Source organism: Hippocampus comes, unplaced genomic scaffold (assembly GCF_001891065.2).
Source record: "Hippocampus comes isolate QL1 unplaced genomic scaffold, H_comes_QL1_v1.1 scaffold241, whole genome shotgun sequence".
Classification (NCBI taxonomy): Eukaryota; Metazoa; Chordata; class Actinopteri; order Syngnathiformes; family Syngnathidae; genus Hippocampus; species Hippocampus comes.
This window is the reverse complement of record NW_017804969.1, coordinates 224288-249387: the sequence shown is the minus strand read 5'-3', so window position 1 is coordinate 249387 and position 25100 is coordinate 224288. Positions and strand designations below refer to the sequence as shown.

Sequence of the window (25100 nt, the reverse complement as noted above, 5' to 3'; positions counted from 1 at the left end):
AGTCTAAAAACCTTTAGGGTTTGAGTACGGTTTAAGAGAATCCAAAATACGTTTTCTGAAAAGCAGGAGCCGAACCCTGCAGACTTTGGGCGAGAGACGGGGCGTACCCTGGACAGGTGGCGAGCTAATCGCAGGGCACATCAAGACATTCCCACCCATGTCCAAATGTATGCACAGTTCAGCCCAAGTTTCATGTTTTTGGAATGTGGGAGGAAGCCTCTCGCAACGGGATAACATGCCAACTCCCAACAGGAGGCTAAAGCCGAGCCTTGAACTCTGATGTGCTATCCAGAAGGCCACCGGGCTGCCCTAAAATCTTTGATGAGCTGCCTATTTAAAAAAAAAAAAAAGTTTGAGCAAGCCCTTCTGAAGTTTGCCGGTTTTGAGTGAAGTTTTACTAATTTGCGTAAGACTGCCCACCCCCCCACACCGATTTCCTCTGCTCATGTCTTGGCAGCTAGACTGAGTCAAGATTAGCCTTTTTCAAGTGACAGCTGCGCTACACAATGATGTGGCCTTGAGCCAAAAGCTCATCAGATGGCATGGTAACCAATGCACAGTCAGTGTTGCCCCCCCCCCAAGTCGAGGGCTGCCAGGTGAGACCCGTCTGAATTGCGTGAGACAAGGCCAACACTGCAAATCAGGCTGGGATAAGATGGTGACAAGTTTAACTGTAATTCTTGATCCTTGGTGTATTTTGACAATACATTACAACACATTTGACATGCTAGTAAGATACCCGGGAACACTTCTAAGATTCTTTAAGTCTCCTTGAATAAAAATGGTGACCAGAAGATGCATCTCCCATGATAGCATTGCCTTGAACTCTCAAACTGTGCTCATAGCGAGCGTCCCATTACCAAAACCACAGCAGTTGCTCTCTTCTTTGAATCTCTAGTCCAGGTGGCGTAGTTTGTATTCTCGGAACTTTATTACACGCGCTACTTTTTTTTTTTCTTTTTTAAAGAGGAAAGACAGTAGACACACACTTCTGGCGGCCATGTATTTCGCAAGATCATCAAGCAGTCCTACACGTATGTGGGATAATAAAATTGCTATTGATTGGGATTCCTGAAAGCAGGAGTACTCATTTTTCAATCCTCAGACACTCTGGTCTGCAATTCACTTAGGGTTTATTATCATTTTTTATTGTTATTTATTTTTTTGCGTTTTGTTGAATTTTAGAAAAACAGGCTCAGCAAAAAAAGCTATGAGGCTTCTTGAAATGTGGCCCGTTTGGCTTTTCTTGCCATGGTGTGCTCCTTTCAGGAAGCATTCCAAGATGACAGACAATGAAACGGTAAACAAAAAGTGAAATGCAAAGTTTTTATGGTTTTTGTTTGGTTTATTTTTTTTGGTCATGGAAATGTTAGAGAATCCTCACAGCTAAATGTCATCCGGCAAGAAAGTCTCGACAAATGCATCCGCTCAGTGCGAGCGTTTTTTGCGTGTGCGTGTCAGCTCTCTGCTAAGTGACATGTTTGGCCATTGGCGTGATGCCAAGCTAGCGCAATCACATGGCATGAAATGGCGTGCCTGCGTTTGTGTTTTGCGTTCTTGTGATGCCGCATGTCCGGGCGTTCGCGGCTGGCTGGGGGAATGAAAGGATGGGGAGAGGAAAAAGAACAGGAGAGAAGCGGCGGAGGAGGGGGAGCGTGTTGCCTGCTGTGTGATTGTGCGCATGGGGTTGATTGTTATAAGTATTTTCAGCATGAATAGACAGCATGTAGCATGCGTTTAGTCCAAAACAAGTCATGAGATTGTCCTCAAACGGAACGGAAAATTGAATTTTGCCACTTAATGACACTTGAAAGTCCAAAAAATGTGCCATTTAATTTGAAGCGCATTAAAAAAAAAAAAAAAAAAAGTCATCAATCTCATATAGCCTAATTTTGTTGTCTTGTGATCCTTAATAAATCTTCAGCGATTGGTTATGCCATGCATGTTATACATAAAATGTCGATCTAAATGTTTATACAACCCTGCTGCAAACAAAGACCATGAGCGAGCAATTTACACCCCTTAAAAAGTTTATGATTGCCCATTTATGCCAGAGGTTGGTGGCAATGCACTCCTTTTCTAGTTGGGCTAAGGCCTGACTAAATGAAGCTCCAACCCTCACTTCACCATAGTTCGTTGGCACCAAATTGCGCGCAAAACTACACGAGACAGGGCGTTCATATAAATCCGGACCAGGTGAATTCGCAAATTTGCCATATTTCTTGGACTCTGCATTTTTTTTTTCCCATTGATGTCACAATCCATATTTGAGTTTGATTATCTCCCACCCCCCGTTTGAAATCACATTGCGACTCACCATACATTGTCACGTACACGATATCCATGATGTCGTTGGCATCACGATACATCAAAGATAATTGTCACACGTGTAACTGAAGATCCGTCTCCTTCGATCCATCTCTATCTTGTCCAAGTATTGTCTTGGTAGTCCTGGCAGCAGACGGTAAGATGCCTGACTCTGCACATTTCTTTGCATCTTTTCAGCTGCAGTGAGGCGACTCTCAATGAAAGTAAAACCTATAATTTGGAATGAAATGCCCGCGGATGCGCACAAAGAAAAGCAAGAAAAAAATAAAAACCCTGGCCTTAGTCACCAGGACATTAAGTAGGCAGCAAGAATTAGCTTGCGCGAACGGCATTTTTCCTTGCAGCCCACCTCAATTTTCCGGGCTCTTGTGCTGCGCGCCGTGCATAATTAAATTGCCGCAAACTTAGAGCCTCACTCAAGGCTTGTGCTGGTAAACAGAGCCTGCAAATTAGCGTGTAAAGTAATAAGCGCGGGAGGCTAATTGGCAAAGATGCTTCCTATATACTGTATGTGCTCCTGCTGGGAGCAGCCCTGTGGATAGTGTCAGGAAATCAAAAGGCAGCTTTTCGCAGTTGGACAGTCGACATTGTCATTTGCATACTGGAGTCAAGAAAGCCGATGCATTGATGACGTCTTTCTGTCAAGTCCTTTCTGTCAGCATGACCTTTGTTGATATACACAGACTGGTACCGGTAATCCAAATGCTCCGCATCAGTGCTTCCTCAGTTAGGATGCGCACCCGGACACCTTTCTGTATGGTCCCAGACCTACTTTATACAGAACAGCTTTGCGAGCAAAGCGTAGTAGAGCGGGTGTGTACAAGGTAAGCAAGTGGTTCCAAAAGAAGCACATGTGAAGCATATATGACCGTAAAACTGTGAGCATATGCTCCTCTCTCTCCTGAGAATGTAATTTCATCTGTGCTGTATGTTGCGCATGTCGCACATTTTGGCAATAACGTTGACTTGACTTCTGCTGTAATGTCCCTGACAGAATTCTAAAAATAAGGACATTTAGATAAATTGTTCAGGTACTGAATTTCTCTGGTTTGTCAGCTGTGTGAACGTGATGTGGTCAAAAATGTCACTAAATGAAGTGCTGATGCCACCAAGGAAAAAAAGTTGGGTGCACTCGTTTAACCAGTACATGAAGTTAGCTTAGCGCACCCTGAGACCGTTTAAATGGTTTGCTCTGAATGTTTTCGTTCGATTTGCATGTGTCCCGTCGGTTCATCGGCACGCTCTCATTCATTAATGAGGCGTAGCAATGTACACCCGCGCTAATGCTTGCTGGCGCAACGATGCACTTCAGCTAACAGCAATCCTCTCACGCCGGTGCTCTTTTTGTGCTATTTAATTTCTTGTTTATGCGGACATTTGCTACGTCTGCAAGGAATTTATAGAGACGAACCACCGGCATCAGATACTCGTTTCGACTGCCAGAATTGACAACGAGATCAGCAGATCAAGTTTGGATCTCTCGATGCAAACTGTCTACTGCATTATCTTGCGATTGAGAGATTGCAGCTCGCTTGAAATCATTACATGTACATAAATACACAGAGAGATATTTCTGATGACTACAATTTATGGGGGGATCTACATTTCATTGCAAATGTTCAATATTAAGAATTGAAAGGCAATTGCACTTAAAATGGACTATTTTTGCATCACTATCACTGGCATTAAAATAAATAAGGATGTCCATCGTGATCATTTCTCATAAAACATATCCTCTGGAATGTTTTTTTTTTTTTTTTTTTAAGTCGTGACAGAGCTTGAGTTATTTTGTCATATCTTTGGCCACATTCAAGTTGTTTGATCTTCGCTTAACGTTTTTGCATTGTATGTAACCAACTCAAGGGACTCTTTTGAAGCACTCCGAACCCGTGATTTGATATTTAGGCTGAACTTCCAAAGGGTACAGTCATAATTCGGAGCAGTTACTTGAGTTAATGGAAGCCTCAGGACACTTGAACATAGCATGTGGGGTGATTTATTTATTTTTTTTCCTGTTTTTTATCAACGTGAACACTCAACAGGCCACGCCTGTCCCTTTCTCAACATCCTCCTGTGATGCTAATCTCATTTCCATGTGTCTTTCTGATGCGTGAAGACAGAATATGCCTGTTTTTTTCATTTGCATGCTAAAAATGAGATAAAAGGAAGTCTGTTACATTCATTCATTCATTTTTCATAAACACTCCTGGAAGGCCATTGTAAGTGTGCAAAAAAAAAAAGAGGAAAATGTAGATGTGCTGACCTGATTTGATCCAAAAATCCATGCGTATGAAAGGCCAGGAACATTGGCCAAGCCTTTTTTTGGTAAAGCCCCTAAGCTCAAAATGGACAAAGGTTGAGCCGTAAACATCGCCCCGAGAACTTATGAATTACCATGACCTGTTTTTGGACAAGATCGTTCGAAATCACTCTCAAAAGAAAGCCTGCCAGACCTCGATGCAGTACTGTCTTGCTCTCTACTGGCGTGTCAACTCTGTGGCAAGATGGTGAACCCCTTGGTCGACGTACAGTATTTGTTAGCTCTGTGTGAGCGTTTTGCTCCACAAAACTGGAACATAATTGAGCTGATGGTATGTTTGTGGAGAACGATAATGCACAGGGCGGCGAGGGGAGTCGACGGTATTAAGCCATGCTAAGAAAGTGGCCTATTTTGACTGCTTGATTAAGTCTGACCGGGACAAACAAGCAGTGTTTACCCAGGTCGTTTGGGGTTCTTTGCCGTTGCGCTGAGGTTATCCAAGGTGACATGTCATTTGAGCGCATGTACGCTGGGCTTAGTTCACAGTCATGTGCGCGTGCGAGTGCAAGTGGGCGGCCGCTTAAGGGGAGGGTGCGCTCTGAAAATAAGTGTTTATGTATGTATGTTCTCGAACAGTGACGGCCTGTTATGTTATCTTGACACTTGAGCCCATTGTGAGTTTTTGACCTCATGAGATGTTTTTTTTTTTTAATTCACCTTGCGACACAACATGATTTCTTTTTTTTGTTTTTTGTTTTTATTTCTCCACCCAAAGCCGAGCACTGTCCTTATCTGCGTGACTGCATGTATGTGTATGTGTGGGTGTTTGGCCTGACTCACTAGACAGTAGGGCACTGATGCTGAAAGAGGTGTCCTCATTTGGTACGCTCCTCTGGTGGCTGTGTTGAGCCGCTGACATGTCACGCATGTGTGTCAGCTCTGAAACGGCACCATGATGTCAGTATTACCCCTGTGTGCGTGCAAGTGTGTGTGTATAAAGACACATTTATACATATGGGCGTGGATTGCTCCAATAAGACTTTTGTTTTATTTTAAGGTTGATCGATTCGGTTCGTTTCAGCGCGATTTCGATTCGATATGGAACAGCCTCAGTTTGAGAGGCTATGATGCAATGACTTTCTTGTTGTCATTTTACAGGGTGAGTGAACTTTTCAGTAAATTACACGCGGCCCTTCCTTCAAGTCTGGACTATATTGCCAAATGTCTTCGCTCACTCGCCTTGCCGCACATATGAATTGATGTGACATCCCATTCCTCATCAACAGGATTCAATATGATTTCGGTCCATGCTTAGCAGCTATCACAGTTTCAACTCTTCACTGAAGGCTGTCCACAAGGTTTAGGAGTACGTTTCCGATCATTTTTTGACAGACGGAAGCGTAGAGGTGAGGTCAAACACTCATGTTGGATGAGAAAGCCTGGCTCAGTCTCCGCTCGAAAGGCTTTTTTGATATTCCCGCGGGCGAGGACCACGAGGACGTCACTGCAGCAATGCTGCACGCAGGTTGCCTTTACACTCTTGCGCACCCACAGGCGTCGATTTGAAAATGTGCTGCAGTTGTACTCCAAGTCGGGGTCGGGGGTGGTTGAACAAATGGACCAAGATGACCAGTTGATGCGTTTAATTGATCAAAAAGTCACCGTATTTACGAACCTAAATACTGCCGTTGTCTTTTGTGCGTGTCCCTTGGCGTCGTGCGCGTTCCGTTGTCATTTGTTCTTGTAGTGTGAATGACGACATAAAAAGAGAATAAAAAAATCCGAATTAGGCATCACATGCCCTGGAGTGTGAACGTAGCCTAATTCATCCCAAAAGTTTTGGATGGAGATCAGGACGCTGTGGGCCAGTCAAGTTCATCCACACCAGACTCTGTCATCCATGTCTTTATGGACCTTTCTTTGTGCACTGGTGCAGTCATGTAGGAAGAGGAAGGGGCCCACTCAAAACTGTTCCCACAATATTGGGAGCATGGAATTGTCCAAAAATCTCTTGGTGATCAGCATTCACCAGCAGTCAGCAGCGTTCAGCTGTTAGCTGAATGCTATTAGCAGAATGAAAATATCTCAAGCTGTAAAACCGTTTCGCTTTGTGTGGTTACTTAAATATTGTGCAAATAGTGTTAATTAGAAACTGTGTCATGATTTTCCATTCAAGATTCTCGCTTGACTTGTACAAATTATCTTGGTCTGAGAAGCAAGTCTTGGAGGACTCCTCACCTTTTTGGGCATGTTTGATATTCTGACACCCGCAAAGCAAAACTCAGTGTGAGCGCTTGCGGAGTTAAAAAACAACAACAACAAACGTCAATACGTCCATGTGAAATGCATGTAATGTACAGCATGTGATAGCACAGCAACAGTCACGCAATAAATCTGTTTCACCGGCATCCGAACATAGATGCCATGTGACATCGCCTGTGTCCAAAACATAACACAGGGCTGTACATTTTTTCCACTGGCCTAAGGGTCTTAATTTCACACTAGCAAGAGTCAGCAGATCATTGATTTGATGGGATGAACGAATAAAAAAAGCTGGAGGTTTATTTTCTTTTCTTTTTTTTCTTTTTTCCATTCTTCTCACCGCCTGTGAAAAGATGAAGAAGAAATCGGTTGTTTAAGGACAACGCTGTGGTGCTACGTTAGCTACACGAGTGGAGGTTCTCGGCTAGCAAACTGCTAACCTGACTTAAGTGTTGTCATTGTGCAAATGCTGTTACGTATTTTGTTGCCATTATTTCAGAGGCACATGAAAACCTCAAAAGCAATTTCTGATTCATATCAAGTTTTTTTTTTTTTGTGACACCCCAAAGTGTCTGTCTTTTTAAATTGTATTTATTTATTTGGATAGGACGTCGTAAACATTCATCTTGTTATTTAGCGTGAACCAACAGAGAACACTGTTAATTATTCTCAATAGTTTGCGAAGTGAAATGTAACAGAGGACAGTAGTGTTAAAAGTACCGGTGATAGTGTTAAATACGGGTGAGAAGTGAACTCCCCACGAAGCAGGTCTCATTTTCTTGGGTGGGTATTAATAAGCGTTGTTCTACTGCCGCGTGACTCCACTTTTGACAAGGACATCACTTGATAGATAGATTGGGAAGATGCTCTTGATAGTTTTCTTAAATGTGCTGTGACAGAGACTACCCTTTTTTTTTTATTACTATTTTTTTAGAACCTAATCGGCTGCGCTTGTTTGCTTCGATAATTCATTCTTGCAGGTTATTACAATGAAAAAGTCCAAAACGTTGTGCGCGTTGGCAAAGCAGTCTTTGCTCATCCATTGTGAGGCACGTGACCTTGATTTTGAGGACAACGGCGGCCTGCGGAGCGTCACTCGTTGTCACACACGTTGAGACAATTCAATTAGATTTCACAGGACGTCTCCATCTTTGACGCGTGCCATGTATTTGTTCCAAACGTGATTTGATTTTCGCAGCGCGTGAGACGCTGAGAGAAAATGCTACGAATCGGCGTGAAATGCGAAGCTGACCAGCACAGATGTGATTTGCCGAAGAGACAAAGCACAGAACGGAGTTTGGACCGTATTTTGTTGATTACAAGGCGTCTTGAGTTTCCGGTGATCCTGACATATGACACTTTGAGGTCGTGAACTAGATTTGACATTGAACGAGAACGCAAGAATACGCTGTCGTGCGACGACGCAAAGAAAGGATCACTCATTTGCAGCCCAGCCCTACTTCGCTTTATATATGTGGTCCAGAATTGTTTTGCATACAAATATTTCCAGAAAGCAACACGGTGAAACAGCGGTTGGCATGTGTGTGTGATAGTCGCCATCACCTCTGAGGATCGGTGATAAGAAATTGCAAAAAAAATAAAAATAAAAAAAATAACGACTCTGTCGGCAGCAGTTTTATCCTCGCCAGACATGATTAATCAATGATTACCCTCTCTCATTAAGATCATAGTTACTTTTCGGTCCCTTTTAACGGATTTCCTTATTGGCTGAAAATGTTTTATTCATTAAGTTAGCACATATAGAGTTGTTGTTGTAAGCAAGTCATTCTGATCTGGCCCACAAGTAGCACTTTCTAAGAACTTGAGGATGTGCTGAATATACATTTCTTGGTTGTACCTCAGCTTGTAGCCGGTGTTGATTTGTTTCTTCATTTGTTAGCCGGCTGATTTTTGTCACTTTGCGTGTGTCTGTGTGTGTGTGTGTGCGTGCGTGCGTGCGTGCGTAAGAATTGGATATGACCCAACAAAAACTGCGTGGTGTTTTTTGGTGATGGTAATCCATATTGTCACACAGAAACCTATTATGTTGGGCCGGCGACAAGTTTGTTGCTGCGAGATAGGAAATAATTTTTCTTTTTGCTGACGCAGTGGTGCGTCAGCACATTTGATGTGTTGTCGTCACCTCCCGCGTCAGCTACCCGACAGAACACCGCCCGATCAAAAGACAGAAATCGGTCATTTATGTGTGATGTCTGGAAATGTTGACAGACTTCAGATCTGCCAGCGTCTAAAGCTTTAGCGTAATGTTCTTATTATTGATTTATTTTTTTGCAAACTGTGATTACTCCATATGATAAACAATACAACAAAAGATTTGCTTTATTTAATTGACAACAAATTGATCATCAAATTCATCTGCAATTATTTTTGATCATCGCTTAATCATTTGGAGACCTTGTTGAATTGGAAATTGTTAATTATTATTTTTTTAGAGCAGATACTTGTGTAAATAGCATGTAGCGGAAAGCCCAAGGCTAATTAGTAGCATGACAATGACTCAGCAGTCTTGAAAGGGTGACTCGTGTTACTTTTTGTAAAGTGTAATTCATGAATTTGACAACATTTCCTTGTGGGGAAATACGCTTTTTAAAAAAGTGTTGTAATTGCAAAGACTCGGGCGTCAACCCTGTGTCACGCAGTATATTGCATTACTTCAGAATAGAATTAGAATGTTATTTATGAGCCACGAGCCTTCCCTGCCTGATAGGCTTTCCGATGTCCGCAATACTGTCGATGCTTTTCTTTGTCGTGAATGGAGAATGTTTCCAAAGCATATCCATATCTTCCCTGCAGGCTCGTCTTTGCCAGCTTCACCTTTCTTTGTCACACTCCCTCCTCCTCATCCTCCTCTTCCTCAAGTGTCTAATTGTTACGCCCCCCCCCTCTCTCTGCACGACTGTGATTTTGCAACTTCATACTTGTTCTGTTTGCGTTTTTCACACACACACACACACGCACGCACGCACGCACGCACACTGTCGCTCCTCGCTCCTTTTGTTCATGTATTTGCTCTCACGGCTGTTCAGTTAATTTTTCTGTCTCTTGAGCTTGGGGACTACGACTGTCGTACGTAGATGTATAATGGAGGTGGCTTTAGATGCTTGTGTGCTTCTTGAGGCATTCGCTGCTGTCGCTGTTTGTTTGTTTGTTTGTTTGTTTGTTTGTTTGTTTGTTTACCTCCCGCATCCACTTGGAGTCCATTTGCCTTTGCCTCAAGGGATCACACACACACACACACACACACACACACACACACACACACACACACACACACACACACACACACACACACACTGATGCACGCGCAAAGACAACAACATTCATCGGTCCGTCTCAGGTTTCATTATGGCAGCCACGCTGTGTGGCTCTGGATCAGGCCTCGGAGAATGTGGCCCATTGTAGTTTTGATGCTTTATTAGTCCTCCGAGGACCATATGAAACTTGTGAAAAAGTATGATTTAATGAGGCTGGTGGGCCTAGTGGTAAGAACATCTGCCTCACAGTTGAGGTCTTGGGTTCAAGTCTCGGCTTCGGCCTTCATGCGCGGAGTTAGAACGTCTTTGCCGTGCTTGCTTGGGTTTTGTTGGTGACTCGTTGATTGTGTAGCCTGCGATTGGCTGGTGACAAGTTCAGGGTGTACATGCCTCCTGTCCAAAGTCAGCTGGGATAGGCTTCAGCTGGCCCCCCGGCACCCTAATCAGGACCAGCGCTATAGAAAGTGGATGAGATGATTTAATGATCGAATTCATCGCGCTTGACATATTATCAGCCTATGTGGGTTTTTTATAACATTTTATGTGAAGTGTTAACAGTTGTAGTTTACACTCCTCTGATGCAGACTAAAATACTTGGGCACGATGCCGTGAAAATGCAAAAAACAGTTGCAATTTTGCAAAGACAACCAAGTCCATTCTATACTATAGTTTGTATTGCTACAAAAATGGCCTCAACGTCAGCTTGTGTCAACACGGTCATGCTTTTTTTGGCGTCATTGTTTTGATGTTCTCAAGTCTGCACCCAAATCAGATGTTTGTTTTAGTTGTAGTACCAAGACTGACCTGCAAGAGGCAGCACATTTTCAAAGGGCACCAGGACTGTTACCTTCTATGGTATCTGCAAAGACGTTGAAAGTTGACTTGGGAAACGAATGATAGAAATGCTCAAGACTTGTACCGTCGTTGTCTGACAACAATGCACAGCCATGGAGTCCTCAGCTCGGCCCAATTTAAGGATTTGTGATCGTAAATTTTGAACCGATTGAACATTTATGATTGTTGGCTATGACCCTTTCCGAACAGCCTGGCGGGGTAAAAATCTCTCTTAACACTCCCCAAACCTCAAAATAGCCTCTCAGAGATATCCACTAAAACACCTTTGCTGAATTTGATCACACCAGTGGAAAGGTTAGTGTCTACCAACTGTCTTGAAAGTGACCAAAAGGCAGCATCTTGTTCCCAGATGGTGCATAACTTTTTTTTCCCCCCCTCTTTGGTTCCGTGTGTCCTCAACAGCCAAAACCCGAGTGCTGCGTGAGTGCAAAGAAGCGACCAAAACCTAAACTCCTTTTTCTACAGCCCCGTTAATATTTACGAGAGCGTTTAACGGATGACAAAAGTTTAAGGTTCCACATGATCTAAGGCAGCTGCTATATGAATTTTACGCTCCGTTTTTCAACTTGGAATTTAGCATTTTTTCCCCCCGCTCATTTTCCTTGTTAGATTAGCGGTGCGTTTTGCAATGGAAAGATACCACACACAAACGGGCCTACTACAGATAATTTCATTGCTGTCTGTCCGTTACATAACTGCGTGAATCACAGAATTTTCTTTTTTTTTTTCTTTTTTTTTGTATAAAGAAAATGATTTTTGATCCTTGGTGTGCGCAGACAACTTCACCCAGCGAGGTCTATACTCACCATAGTGATGTTGCATTATGAGCAAGCTCTCTTTCGCTCGCTCTCTCTCGACATCCCATAATGATACTCAGACAGGCAGACACCCGCTCGGTCCCCATTGGTAGAATTGTTGCCAGGGAGCGTTGCCGTCTCAACGTGGATAGAATCTGTTGTCTGGTACACTTTAGACATGGGAACAACTGCAGGATTTGAATATTTATAATGCGGCCATTGTTCACATTGACATTGTATAGGTGGAAATAAACAGCAGCCGTTTTGACTTTTAAACGCTGTTTAACTGCAAACGGTTCAAGTTTCTCCATGTCAGCACTTTTGTACAACTGCACCGCATCAGACCAGAAGTTGTTTCTTTTTGGTGAACATATTTAGCGAACCACAATAGTACAGTCAGTGCTGGAGTAACACATCTGTCAATCAAAAACTGCAGATTTATTTTCAGGACTACACCGGTGAGGAAAAGTGAATACACTTCAACGACAAGATTATATTCAATGTTCTAACTAATGAATGTAATTGTTTTGTTTTGGTGGGGGGGGGATATTTTTCCAGATGTCCTCTCATTTTTAATTTGATGGCTGAAACATATTTTAAAAACTATGGGACAGGACTAGCAAGAGAAATGATGTCGATGGAACAAACCGCTTTCGGCGTTGCCATTTGGATGGACTGCATTGTGCTCACCTCGCATTCTCATGGCCTCGCCATGTCTCGGAGATTTTGAAATTTCGGTGAGAACGGAAGCCACCTTTTGTGTGCACGTGTGCACACAAAAGGTAGATTAATCATTGAATGTCGAGTATTTGAATAGCGTTTTGTGTAAACTAATTCATGCGTGATCGGCCAGGTACGGCCCCAGCGCAATGTTCAAACATGTAGACAGGCAAGCTGACATATGTGCATTTGACGCGAGTGTTAGGGAACACGTTCAAGTGGTCATGGCTTGAGGAAAAGGACTTGAACGGAGATTTTTTGTCCGACTACATTAGAAAGGTCGACAAATCTGGTGAGTCAGTTAAAATCATATACTGTATATAATATTGTATTTTCAGTAAAGTCCACTTTCATCTCTGATCTTAGAACAAGAACTGCTTCCATCTAAAGTAGCTAAAACTGCTCTTTTATGTTCCAATGCTGTCTTTTGGAGGGTTATTAAAAATGTGCATGTATTGTGTATATCTAGTGTGCGTGCGTATGTGAATGCCATCTGGCCAATTGTCTCTCCGTCTTGATTTTATTCAAATATGCCTGGACCTGCTGCTCGAGCAAATGACGCCGTGCGTAGGTATGAAATTCTTGATTAAAATCCACCAAAAGAAGGGATGACATTGCCGCGACTCGTGATGGCGAGACGACTGAAGAGGCGGGGGGTTGGGGTGGGGTGGGGGGGCTGTTAACTCTGGGAAAAGTTTGAGGTGCAAATGCAGGGCGGGAAAATGAGGACACGAAAGAAAGGCGGCGGAGGGTGGTGGGGGGGGCTTTTTTATTTTTCATCAGGCATGTGCAGAATTTATATTTAATGCAGAGGGGTGGGGAGTTTATGTTGGCGCATGCATACGTGCCCCGCTATTCACTCCTTGCATATATTACAGTGAATATGCGGCTGTGTGTGTGTGAATGTGTGAGAATGTGTGCACATTCTCGGCCCGTCCTGTCTGCCTGACTCAACATATTCTCCATCCCTCCCCTCCATGAAACCCACCCACCCCCCCTCTCTCCTCTCTCTCACTTGGCTGGCACGAACATGCATGTCTGTAGACTCCGTAGCGCGCCAACTTCACTGCAATGCAGCCCTCTGTGCATTAATTGGCAGCGAGACAGCGGCTACGTGCTGTGCAGGCGAGGAAGGAGAGTGTAGAGAGGGAGGGACGGGTGGGATGGGGAGGGGGGGGTAACATGAGGACAATCGTCACGGTAACTGATGGATGGACGAGCAGGTTCATGGCGACACACGCCAACAAACAAGAGTGTGCATTCCTGAGTGTGTACTGGGAGATGACGTGACTGTGTCTATAAAAGAACACAGCGAGGGAGGAGGGGAGTGTGTGTATGTGTGTGTTGTATATGTCCGATTGTATTAGCGGATTTGCGTCTCTTGCCTTTTGTGCCTGCTCGCTCATGTGAGCCTATATGTGCAGTGCAGATATCACAGTGCCGGGCCCAATCTCTTTTAAAGCCGCAGTCACTGCTGCTGCTTTTGTGTGTGTGAGAACCTTTTTTTTTTTTTTCCCCCAGCCACAGCCGAGGAGGTAAAGTTGAGCACAAGTTTCTCCTCCTTTTCAGGTGAACACAATGCAGTCCATCCAAATGGCAACGCCGAAAGCGGTTTGTTCCATCGACACAATTTCTCCCAGAGGAACTAGAATAAATCTGTTACAGGGTCCAACTGTGGCCACCGTCAACCCTTTATCGACGGCTTTAAGTCACGTTTGAACATTCTTTTCTGGTGCACACTATAGCGAACCACTATTAAAAAAAAAAAAAAAAAAAACTGTCCAAATTCCAGATCAAGCATGTTCAATCATAAACCCTTCAATTGACTGTTTTAACGTAACATACCAATCTTGTCTAGCACACACATTTATAAAAACAAGCCATACATCCGTTCAAGGTCAAACTGTCCCATCATCAACTCTTTAGTGGTTGTTTTAACGTTCTTATTTGGGGCATGTGTTTACAAAAAAAAAAAAAAAAAAAGTTGGCCAGTGTTAAAATCAAAACGTAAAACCAATAGAACACTGAGTCTTAGGGATTTAAGTCTTTGGAAGTTAATTTGTTGCAGGGTCAAACTATGGCTATCATTAACCCTTTAGCACATTTTAACATTCTTATCTGGCACGTGTCATAAAAAAAAAAAAAAAAGAAAAGAAAATAGGGGGCTCTTAATTGATGCAGGGAGGAGGAGCGCAACTTCAGAGACTTCATATCAGCAGTCAACTTTTTTTTTGACTGAATACTGTTATTTCTTTTTTTTTTACTCTGCGTGTAGTCTCATAAATTAACTCTTTTTCCTTCCCCCCAAAAAATTGGAATGTTATACTTGTAACTTTGTTTAAAAAATGGTTCTTTTTTTTTTTTTTTTTTTAATGCTAAACTGCAGACTAAGGAGCAGCTCTAATCTGATGCCGGTGTTAGTTTTGGACATTTGAAATTGACATGGTCGATATCATTTAGTGTTTCTTAAAGTCATTTGAACTGACTTGAGTTTTGTGTCACGTCTGTGATCTACTTTTTTTTCTACAAATTTAAACAACTGAATGAACTTACTGTGAAACTGGTCACAGCGTCGACTGAGGAAAAATAAGGCATTAAAAGTGCAGTTTAAAAGGGGCTACTGAGAGCTGTTTGTAATATTCTTCTCTTGCCCTTTGCGACCAACCTTTCGGCAAATCCGACGACTCGTGCATCATCCAACGAGGCATAGCCATAATCATGTCAAAATTTGGGCATAAATCCAAGCTCCGTGTGGCTTGTTGACAAGAGTTTTCTCTGCATGTGCGTGTAGGTGTTCACTGGAAAGGTCTCCATGATTCACTGTAAAACACAAAACACTTACTCAAGCCAAAAAAAAAAATGTCCGCCAAAGACACCCCAAACAACTTTGGCTAAGTTAGCAATGAAAATGAAAACACAATTATCGGTGTTGTACACCAAGTAAGAAGAGGTGTCGCTCGCTTTTTTTTTTTTTTTCCCAGGCGTGTATGTGTCAAGCCGGGATTTCGGGAGTTACATCACTGGATGTCCAGAGTCTTGCCTCATATAAAGTCATTTCTCTTTTTATTTTAGTCATCCTACCCCCGTCTGTGGTAAACCACGCTGAGTATGTCACTACTGTTGTCAGCATTAACGTGTAGTGTATTTCCTCTGTATTTCCCCCAAATCGGTGGTCACTGTAACTGAATAAAGAACGAGGCACAGTGGTTCGGGACTCACTGGCTCATGCCGCGATACCTGTGGCATAGCCGCTTATAGCATGATACTTTGCTAAAACTGCTTTTGTTTTTGACAGCAAAACAGTATCAACTTAATCTTAGACTACCAAATTATGATAATAGTCTTGACAGTAAATTAATCTGTCATAGCTACTGCATACTGTGGTAGCAGATACCATGTTACAACCCTACAACATTTCTTGTTGCCAACAACAACAACAAAAATATCACAATTGTGTCTACAGTAGCAAGTAGCACGATCGGACACAAAACATTTCATGTTGGTGACAGGAAACAATCAGGACTGTATCAACAATCGCTTTACGGAGTTGCAGCGCTAAAAAAAAACTTCAAACGAGAACACTCATATTAGCATCGACTGAATCTTGTATCATGAATCTTGCTCTAAAACGTCACGTTGGTCGAGCTCCGTCTTCTGTGTTCTACACGAAAAATGCCGATACGGTATATCAATCGGCTCTCTGGTGGCCAAGGTGTGAATGCAAGAAAGAGCAGCACAATGCCCATTATCATGCAGCACAAACGGTTTCATTCTTGAATTCTGTTGAATTGATTGATTGCTCGATTGGTGATACGAGTGTTTTGAGTTACGAGCATGGTCCTGGACCGAATAAAACTCTGAAGTCATGGAACCGCTCTACCGTGATTGCCATGACGATAAGAGCGCTCGGTTTTCTCACTGTTGACAGGAAAGGACTGTGGCTGGAGCTACGCCACGGTAACTTATAGCCCCCCTTGCATGAGCAGCCATGTAAACGATCCCATGCGGATCGACGCCGCTTCTTCCAGAGGGCGAGCGGCGCTACATGCCTCAACCTAATTGTCTTTCTCTGCTCGTACTGTCCTCGAATGACTTTCTCCGTCTGTCTCAGCGACTCCCCACCTTCCCTCTGCACCCTCTCCCTCCCCACCCCCCTCCATCTTGACTCTCTCTTCAGCTCTGCCCACTTTCTGACTCCGTCTGTAACTGTAGCCTGTTTTTTTCCTCTCCCTCCCACTCCCTGCGACGTATAGATACTGCATTGATCCGGCGCGTGCGCGCACACACACACACACACACACACACACACACACACACGCAAACACAAGTGAGCCTCCCACTCCTTTCATCATTGATCCACACTGCTCTCTCTCTCTCTCTCTCTCTCTCCTTCTCTCTCTCTCCTTCTCTCTCTCCCCTCTCTCTCCCTCTGTATATCACACATTCTCACTGTCTCTCTTTCTGCACTGGCACTTGTTGAATCTCAGCCTGGGGAGGAAGACGGGAGAGATGGGAGAACAGCAGAAAGATCTTGACAGGCAGGCAGGGAAAGTCTTTACAGCACAGAATGGAATACCGACATAGAAGACGGATAGGAGACGGAAAAGTCAGTCATGCCGCAGAGCAAACGGGAACCCTGTCTTTTTTTGAATGGGATGTAGTCGGGGTGACACTCTAAGAGTGCACGTCAAACTCCGCTTTTGGGACCTCGCCGCCGCCAAGCAGTCCGCCAAGCAGTCCGCCAAGCCGCCGCGTTCTTTGCACGTCGCCCGCGAAGGCCGTCTTGAGCACATTTCTCCGCATTAGTGCATGACACTGTTATGTGCTGCTTTCCCCAGGTGAGTTGGCACTTACGTGCCAGAATACACACTCATTTCCCTATGCAGCCTGCACTGTGAGAGACTGCGTGTGTGTGCGCGTTTAGGCGTGCATACTTTTATGTAAGTAAGGCAGAGTGCATGCGAGTATGTGTGCATGAAGTGGGAAAGAGAGGGAGTACGTGAGAGAGGCGGTGACATTTTTTTTTTCACTTTGTATTCCTGGAAACTGCTCTGCAGCATTGCTCAATAATGAAACTGGTATGAATGTGTAGATATGTTTGTGTGTGTGTTTGTGTGTGTGTGTGTGTGTGTACACACACACCTTTGTGTATACTGTATATGTCTGTGACTATGTGTGTGTGTGTGGGGGGGGGGGGGATTTCACATCTGGGGGGGGGGGGGGAATTCAAAGTTCATGTGGGGAAAGACTGGCGAGGACATGCGTGGGCAACATGCCAGACAAGGAGCTGTAAATTTATATAAAAGTGGTTACACAGAAGTCGAACACCCCATACTCCACCTTGTAAAATTCGAAGCCGTTAACGTAGCTGACAAGACGTAATGGAATAAATGTAATAGAAACGTGATCCATTTGGGGAAACTTTTGCCTTAAGTTGCGTAAAACTACCCACTGTGTACCATGGTCAGATATATAGCGATGATGTAATTTACAGTAGACATCTGGTCAAGTCGGGTAAGTGTCCAAGCACAAACTGTGGTGATCGCTTGATGGAAAAACACCTCGGCATCTTTCACATTTTTAATCTTGGTCCCGTGTGACACCAGAGATCAGTTGCCTTTATTCATAGTTTAAAGCAGCAAATGCAAAACTTGTTTTCATGTGTGAAATACATAATTGCCTCACATGACACATACGCAACAAATTGATGGCTAACCAGTTTTGAAACTCAGAAGGAGAATTATTTGGTGAATTTATGTTACAATTAATAAAAGTAAAGGCAATTTGTTATTTTTGGCCGATTTGTTCAGGAAGGAACATGAAGTCGATGCACGATTTGCTTGAAGCGGGCTACATGAAAAATTATTTGCTGGTCCCGGGCCGCATCGATGGCTAACCAGTTTTGAAACTCAGAAGGAGAATTTGGTGAATTTATGTTAGAATTACTAAAAGTAAAGGCAATTTGTTATTTTTGGCCGATTTGTTCAGGAAGGAACATGAAGTCGATGCACGATTTGCTTTAAGCGGGCAACATGAAAAATTATTTGCCGGTCCCAGGCCGCATGTGGCCCCCGGGGCTTTTGACTTTGACAGATGTTGTTTGAACCATCAATATAGCACCAATTACAATCTCAAAACCGTTTTATGTCATTTCAAACACATTTTACAAATAAATGGCTTCCAGATTGTTTGATTTGGGGGGGTTGCGTGCACATGCGGCGAGAACTCTGCAACTTAGACTAAGAAAGAACCCAGGCTAAATAAACATCGCTCCTTCGTGACATGCAAAGAAGTTCCCCTCTCTGTTGAGATATATCACTTGAGCATACCTCCTTGACACCAATTACTGCTCTGCTGTACGAACCGTAACATAGTTTCTTGTTTGCCCCCCCTACATGGCAAAAGTGTGACCCTGGAATCGGTCAATTCCCAACTTCCAATACTTCCACTGAATGTACGCTCCCGATGCCGTGCGTTGTGGCCATGACGGACAGCCCATGGAATGAGGCCACGCTGTCTCGGAGTCCAAGTGTCATATACAGTCACGCATTTGACATTGGCCTCATATACACACGGCTCGGCTGTGTTTATATTTAGTGGACTGACTTCAGCCCTCCTTTTGTCGCTTGTGGCCTCGCCACTCTCAAACCCGCTGGCATCGACCGCTCCGTCTCACAGCGCTTTTGTCCGTACCTCGTCCTTCTTGGACATCCATCCATTTTCCTGAGAGATTGCCCTCTTGAGGGCAGCGGGGTGAGCTGAAGCCAAGTCGGGCTGACTTTGGGCGAGAGGCGGAGTGGATACACCCTTGACGAGTCGCCGGTTCACTGCGGTGCTCCTTATTTTTATTTTGTTTGTTTACAGATTGCTCCCCTCACTGGCGCGTTCTGCGGTTCATAGCAGAAGTCTCCTGGTCCAAATATGTCGCAGCTGCTCCATGTGGAGATCCCAAATTTTGGAGCCACGGTGCTGGGCTCCTTGAATGAGCAGCGTTTGTTGGGGCACTACTGCGATGTCTCCATCCTGGTCAAAGGTGCGTTACTTTTATTTATTTATTTATTTTTAAACCTCTCCGTGAGACTGCAATCGAGCTGTGCGATTTTACAGCGTATCTGCACAGTATTGCCTCAGTCACACTTTTTTCATTATCGCGTATTGAGTCCCCTCCTCATTTCATTCTTTATTTAAACCAAAAAAAAAAAAAAAATCCTGGAATTTTATAACTTTTAAAAAATCATGATATTTCCACTATTTAAAAACAAAAGACATGTTTATTCCAAAATTCTCGTAATCTTATTTCTTGATTTTTTTTTTTCTGCCCCTTTTGGGTTATATCGTTGTGGCTGAATTTGGATTCAGTCAGACGGCCTGATGGTCTCATCCTCTATATTGTTTCTTAATTGCAGGCCAGGCCTTCAAAGCCCACCGGGCAGTGCTGGCCGCCAGCAGCCTGTACTTTCGTGACCTCTTCAGCACGTCCACCAAGACCCAGTTCGAGTTGCCCTCCTCAGTCACGCCGGCATGCTTTGAGCAGATCCTCTCCTTCTGCTATACGGGTAAGCTGACCATGGCGGCGAGTGAGCAGCTGGTGGTCATGTACACGGCGGGCTACCTGCAGATCCAGCACATCGTGGAGCGCGGCATGGACCTGATGTTCAAGGCCAACTCACCGCACTGCGATTCACAGACGGCCGGCACCTTGGAGGAGACGGGCTCGGAGCCACAGAGTCCGTGCAACAATGGCAACGGCCTGGCGGTCGCCACTCTCTTGGCGAACCCCGGCTGGTCCCCGTCCCTTCTTATGCCGCCCCGTAAGATTAAGCTAGAAGGTGGCGAGCCCACGCCCCTCAGCATCGCAACCACGCAAGGCAAAATCTCCTCCTCTGAGCTGGGCAGTCGGTTGGCAAGGGCCAGTTCGCTCTTCTACACCACAGCCGGAGGCACCACCATCCCCGGTGTACCTCCTTACCACCTTCTTGGTGCCGGGGGAGGTGGGGCAGGGGGCGGAGCAACGGGTGAGCGTTCAAGTCCCGGTGAATCCAGTTTACCCACCACCGACAGTCCCACGTCGTACCAGAATGAGGATGAGGAGTTTGAGGAAGAGCCCTATGACGGAATGGTGGAGGACAGCTTCAGTCACCTCTATGCACGTCCAGGCAACCCCTATGGCAGTGAGTATTGTTACCCCCCCGAAAAGATCCAGTCGTGATTATTTTCTGATGACCTTGAGCAGATTTTGGAACGTCCACTTTTAGATCCGAATTGCGTGCAACTTATGATACAACTTGTTAGCTTTCAGCTTGCCGCTACATTTATGGTAGTGTGAGCTGTCTGCTAGCTGTTGTCCACTGTGTTGAATCTTGAGACTGTGAACGTGTTAGAATTATATGACCTCGATTAGCAACCCGGCCGTTGCAAGTAGTCTCTTAACTGTTTGATAGCCACTGTTAACGGTCTTTAATCCACTGCTAGCTATTTTAAAACCACCTTTAGCTCTGTTTAAAACCATTTAGCTGTTGGATGACTCCCATTAGCAAGATTGAACTTGCGCTTAAATATTATTAACAATTTTGAAGCCTGAGACTGACATGTTAGCATTGTATTTGTCTCTTTTAGCAACCAGTCTGGTTGCTGCTCTTTGCTGCCCAAAAGTTTCTAGCAGTTTGTTCTCCACTTTAAGCCCTGTTTAAGCACCAGTTAGTCTCACTGTATGTCCCGGAGACTCGGCTAGTGCGTCATCCATCAGTGGCTAATAAGACACATTCATTAGTATACAGTCTGTGTGGGCTTTGGCTAAGTGCAGTATTTTTTTTTCTCCCGTTGACTTTGGCCCGTGCCCGATGCAGGAAATGTATTTGATGTCTCGCCAAATTTCAATGAAAAATTGAGCATGACTTGCAGAAAGACTGGAGATCGACATCACCGCAAAGCTCAGAGATTTTCTTGGGGCGCGCAGTATTAGCTGCTCAAAGACACATGTTTTGATTGCGTTATTTAACATTTCGTAAATCCCGTGTGCTGCATTTCTTGGAAAAGCAGCAGTATTGTCAAACTTTAAACTCCCCTGTCACTCTTCCTCAGTGCCGGACAAGCCCGAGATGGCGGCCGTGCCACTGGCCTTGGAGAACCGCAACTGTGTACTGATCCGTCGGGATCTGGTGGCTCTGCCCGCCAGCCTCATCAGCCAGATTGGCTACCGATGTCACCCCAAGCTCTACACCGAGGGAGACCCCGGGGAGAAGCTGGAACTGGTTGTTGGTAGGCACTGTGGCATATATGTGTATGCTAGCTGCGTGGCTGGTGTGAGAAGCTCTTGTAAGCAGTCTGCATCCTTATTTACTGCTGCTTCTCATCAGCGAAAATTCAGAAATTCTTTTCATAACTAGGCTGGTGTTTATTGTTGCCAGCTTTCTCCCGATTTTTCTCATTTAGAGTTTTACAGCTAAAGCAAGGCGACCTTGTCAAAGTATTTGTGACATGGAGGCACCTACCTCGGGTCATAAGTTCCCAACATGTCAATAAATCACTCTCAAACTCCGGAGTGCTTTTTTAACAAAAATGTGCTTGGCGGGGGGAGTCACTGACTGATTGTGTTTTTGAGAGGCTCTGCATTTTGCATGCATTTTCTAAAGAAATTTCTTTTGTATTACATCTAGCAGTAAATCCAACACAATGTATTACATCTCAGACAGCAGAAGCGCTCGACACAATACCCATAAGAAAAAACAAAATGTGTGATGAAATGACATTTTTCTTCCTCATCACCCAGGCACACAGGTGTTCATGACTCGAGGTCAGCTGATGAATTGTCATCTTTGCGCCGGAATCAAACACAAAGTCTTGCTGCGGCGTCTGTTAGCGACATTCTTTGACCGGTAAGACTGCGTTGTGATCATTTCTTTTGTCATGTCAAAGTCACACTTGGGCACAGAAAAAAAAAAAGCACGTTGACACTCCATCTGTGTCCATGTTGTTCAATGCTGTTTGGACTGACTTGTCACTGTGTGTCGGACCCTGCCCCGTGGTGGCGACTGTGGTGCATTGCAGAAACACTTTAGCGAACAGCTGCGGGACTGGGATCCGCTCATCCACCAGTGACCCGAGCAGGAAACCCCTGGACAGCAGGGTCCTCAACGCTGTCAAACGTGAGTCTTTGCGACAAAAATGTAGCCCTCACACATTCATTTCACACGTGAACTTGGCTCGATTTGTGTCACGTTCTCAAACACAAAGGGGCTGTGCTCATGCACGGTGCCCTCATCTGAAGTCAGTCGAATGAAAGTGATTAGAAGCATGAATTCATGTGAAAAGCTTAGTAAATATATTATGAAAGGTTGCATTCATAAATGTCATCTGACGTTTTTAAGGAAATAAAAATGTAATACTTCTATTCACTGTCTTAATCATACGGATTATTATCAGATAAGAAATATTATTAGGGTTATTATACAGTCATCAACTCGTTTAAATGTATACTACACATTTAAACGAGTTATCTGAACCACTTATCCTCCCAAGGGTCATGGATGTGTCATATATTTAGAAATATTTACTTTTACATACATACTTATATTTACTTATATCAACAAAATAATAACATGGTTAGGTTTTCGGTCTTTAATGAATTCAATGTAAATATTTACTGATGCAATTTAAAACAGAATAATGACTTTTGTATTGTATAAAATAACAAAAAAAAAAAAAATCCAATCATCAGTTTGGAAATGTTCACGTGGTGCAGCGACGAGCATGTGATTGGATCTTTTTGTGTGTTGCAGTCTACTGTCAAAACTTCAACCCTAACTTCAAGGAGAGCGAAATGAATGTGATTGCTGCTGACATGTGCACCAATGCGCGGCGCGTCCGCAAGCGCTGGCTGCCCAAAATTAAGTCCATGCTGCCCGACGGCATGGAGGTGTACCGCGCCGGCATGGCTATGGGCGGCGCCGCCGCCGCCCCAGTGCCCGTGAGCCTCAACCTGGGCCTGGGCGCCAACCCGCCACAGGTGGCGCTCCCTTTCGAGGCCGACTTCAAGAGCTTCGAGCAGAGGCTGTATCCCGAGCGCAAGGACCCCCTGAGGACTCATGCCACGCTGGCCGACGGCAGCCCGGGCTCGGCGGCGGCGGCTTCCGAGGCGGAAGGCGGAGGGGTCCAGGAAGAGCACGAGGAAGATGAGGAGGATGCCGGCTTGGAGGCCGTCGACGCGTCCGCCAATTTGATCTCCAACGGCGGCGAGGCGTCCGCTTGTGGCGACGCGCCGACCGAGCAGGAAGCTTTCGGACAAGGTCTGAGAGTGAACGGACAGTGAACGTCGTCTTGCAACGTGTCGTGAAGTTTCGCTTAACCTTTTGCTTGTTCTCCTCTGCCATGTTTCTTCTTTTTCTGTGCTTCCTCGGCGGTGCAAAAAGCTTGTGATCGTACACCAGGGGAATTTGCCACATGTGTACACGCACAGAGGCGCTTTTGTGCAGCGACCCCATTGTTGACGTACAAAAAAGCGCTCCGAGCAGACGCAGGCATCAAAATAAGTCACTCTTCCAAGCCTTTCAAGTATTCCTCAGAATTTCACCTTGACAAATAATAACGTGACCGGCAAACAAAAAGCGCCTCTCTTGCCAGAGCTTGAGAGATTTTTTTTTCCCAAACAAGCAAGAAATTGTTTAATAGCTAGAAGTGAAATACCCACACCATCAAATGTTCGTCTCAAAGACAGAACATATTTTACTGCTTCTTGTATTGGATTTCTCGTACAAATATATTTTTTTTATAATTGTTTTTATCTCACATTAAAATTTTCAACATGGGCCAAAAAGCTGGGAGAGTTTTGTGCACAGAACACGCTTTGATTTGGCCCATATTGAAATTTTGCAGTTTTTCTTGGCGACCATTTCTGTACATAACTGTGTGTGGAACGCAGATCGCTGTTTACATTCGAACGTGTTTAAATTTTAAGAGCTCTTCAGATCTCATTGGACAAAAGTGTAACATGAGTCTTTGTGTTCCGTTCGCAATGTTTTTGTGCGGAGAACACACATCACAATTTTATTCAGTTCACATAAAAAATGTGCGTCTTTAACAATGCTTGAGAGCGCAGCGTTTCATTCATTCATTTCAGTTAGCGGTTTGCAGTATTTTTTGAAATTTTAAGAGCTCTTCAGATCTCATTGGACAAAACTGTAACATGAGTCTTTGTGTTCCGTTTTTGTGCGGAGAACACGCGTCACAATTTTATTCAGTGCACATAAAAAAATGTTCATTCATTCATTTCAGTTAGCGGTTTGAAATATTTTTTTGGTGCAAAAATTGTCCCATTTTTAATTGTGTTAACATTTTGTATGTTATCAACATTTTGTATGTTGCTAACAGTACTTGAGAGCTCAACGTTGGCCAATTGTTGCGTTTGTCTCCATTAGACGTTTTCATTTGTTGGCTTGTTGTGCTCACAACACAGCTCATGTTGTGTTTTAGTCACATTTTGCATACGAGTAATTGATCTCAACTTTGGCCGAAATGGTTTAATCACATTTTCTGTTGCCACTATTTTTCATGCGGAAAACATTGATTACAAGTTTCCTTGGACCATTTTCAAGTTTTATACTTCGA

At 44.1% G+C, this 25100-nt stretch overlaps 1 protein-coding gene across 4 annotated transcripts in view; it reads left to right on the top strand.

The window, feature by feature from the left end:
- Positions 1 to 24371, top strand: part of nacc2 (NACC family member 2) — a 28048-nt gene extending 3677 nt beyond the window's left edge. For 2 of the 4 annotated variants that reach the window (XM_019890562.1, XM_019890569.1), the window contains 6 exons: positions 19362 to 19530; positions 19904 to 20668; positions 21579 to 21755; positions 22267 to 22372; positions 22545 to 22642; positions 23276 to 24371. In XM_019890562.1, coding sequence (XP_019746121.1) covers positions 19419 to 19530; positions 19904 to 20668; positions 21579 to 21755; positions 22267 to 22372; positions 22545 to 22642; positions 23276 to 23805 — 1788 coding nt within the window. In that variant the 5' untranslated portion in view covers positions 19362 to 19418 and the 3' untranslated portion in view covers positions 23806 to 24371. Of the gene's footprint in view, positions 1 to 16819; positions 17336 to 19361; positions 19531 to 19903; positions 20669 to 21578; positions 21756 to 22266; positions 22373 to 22544; positions 22643 to 23275 lie in introns of those variants that run through there. The other 2 variants (XM_019890553.1, XM_019890574.1) reach the window with 2 other exon arrangements.
- Positions 24372 to 25100: the final 729 nt, after the last annotated feature.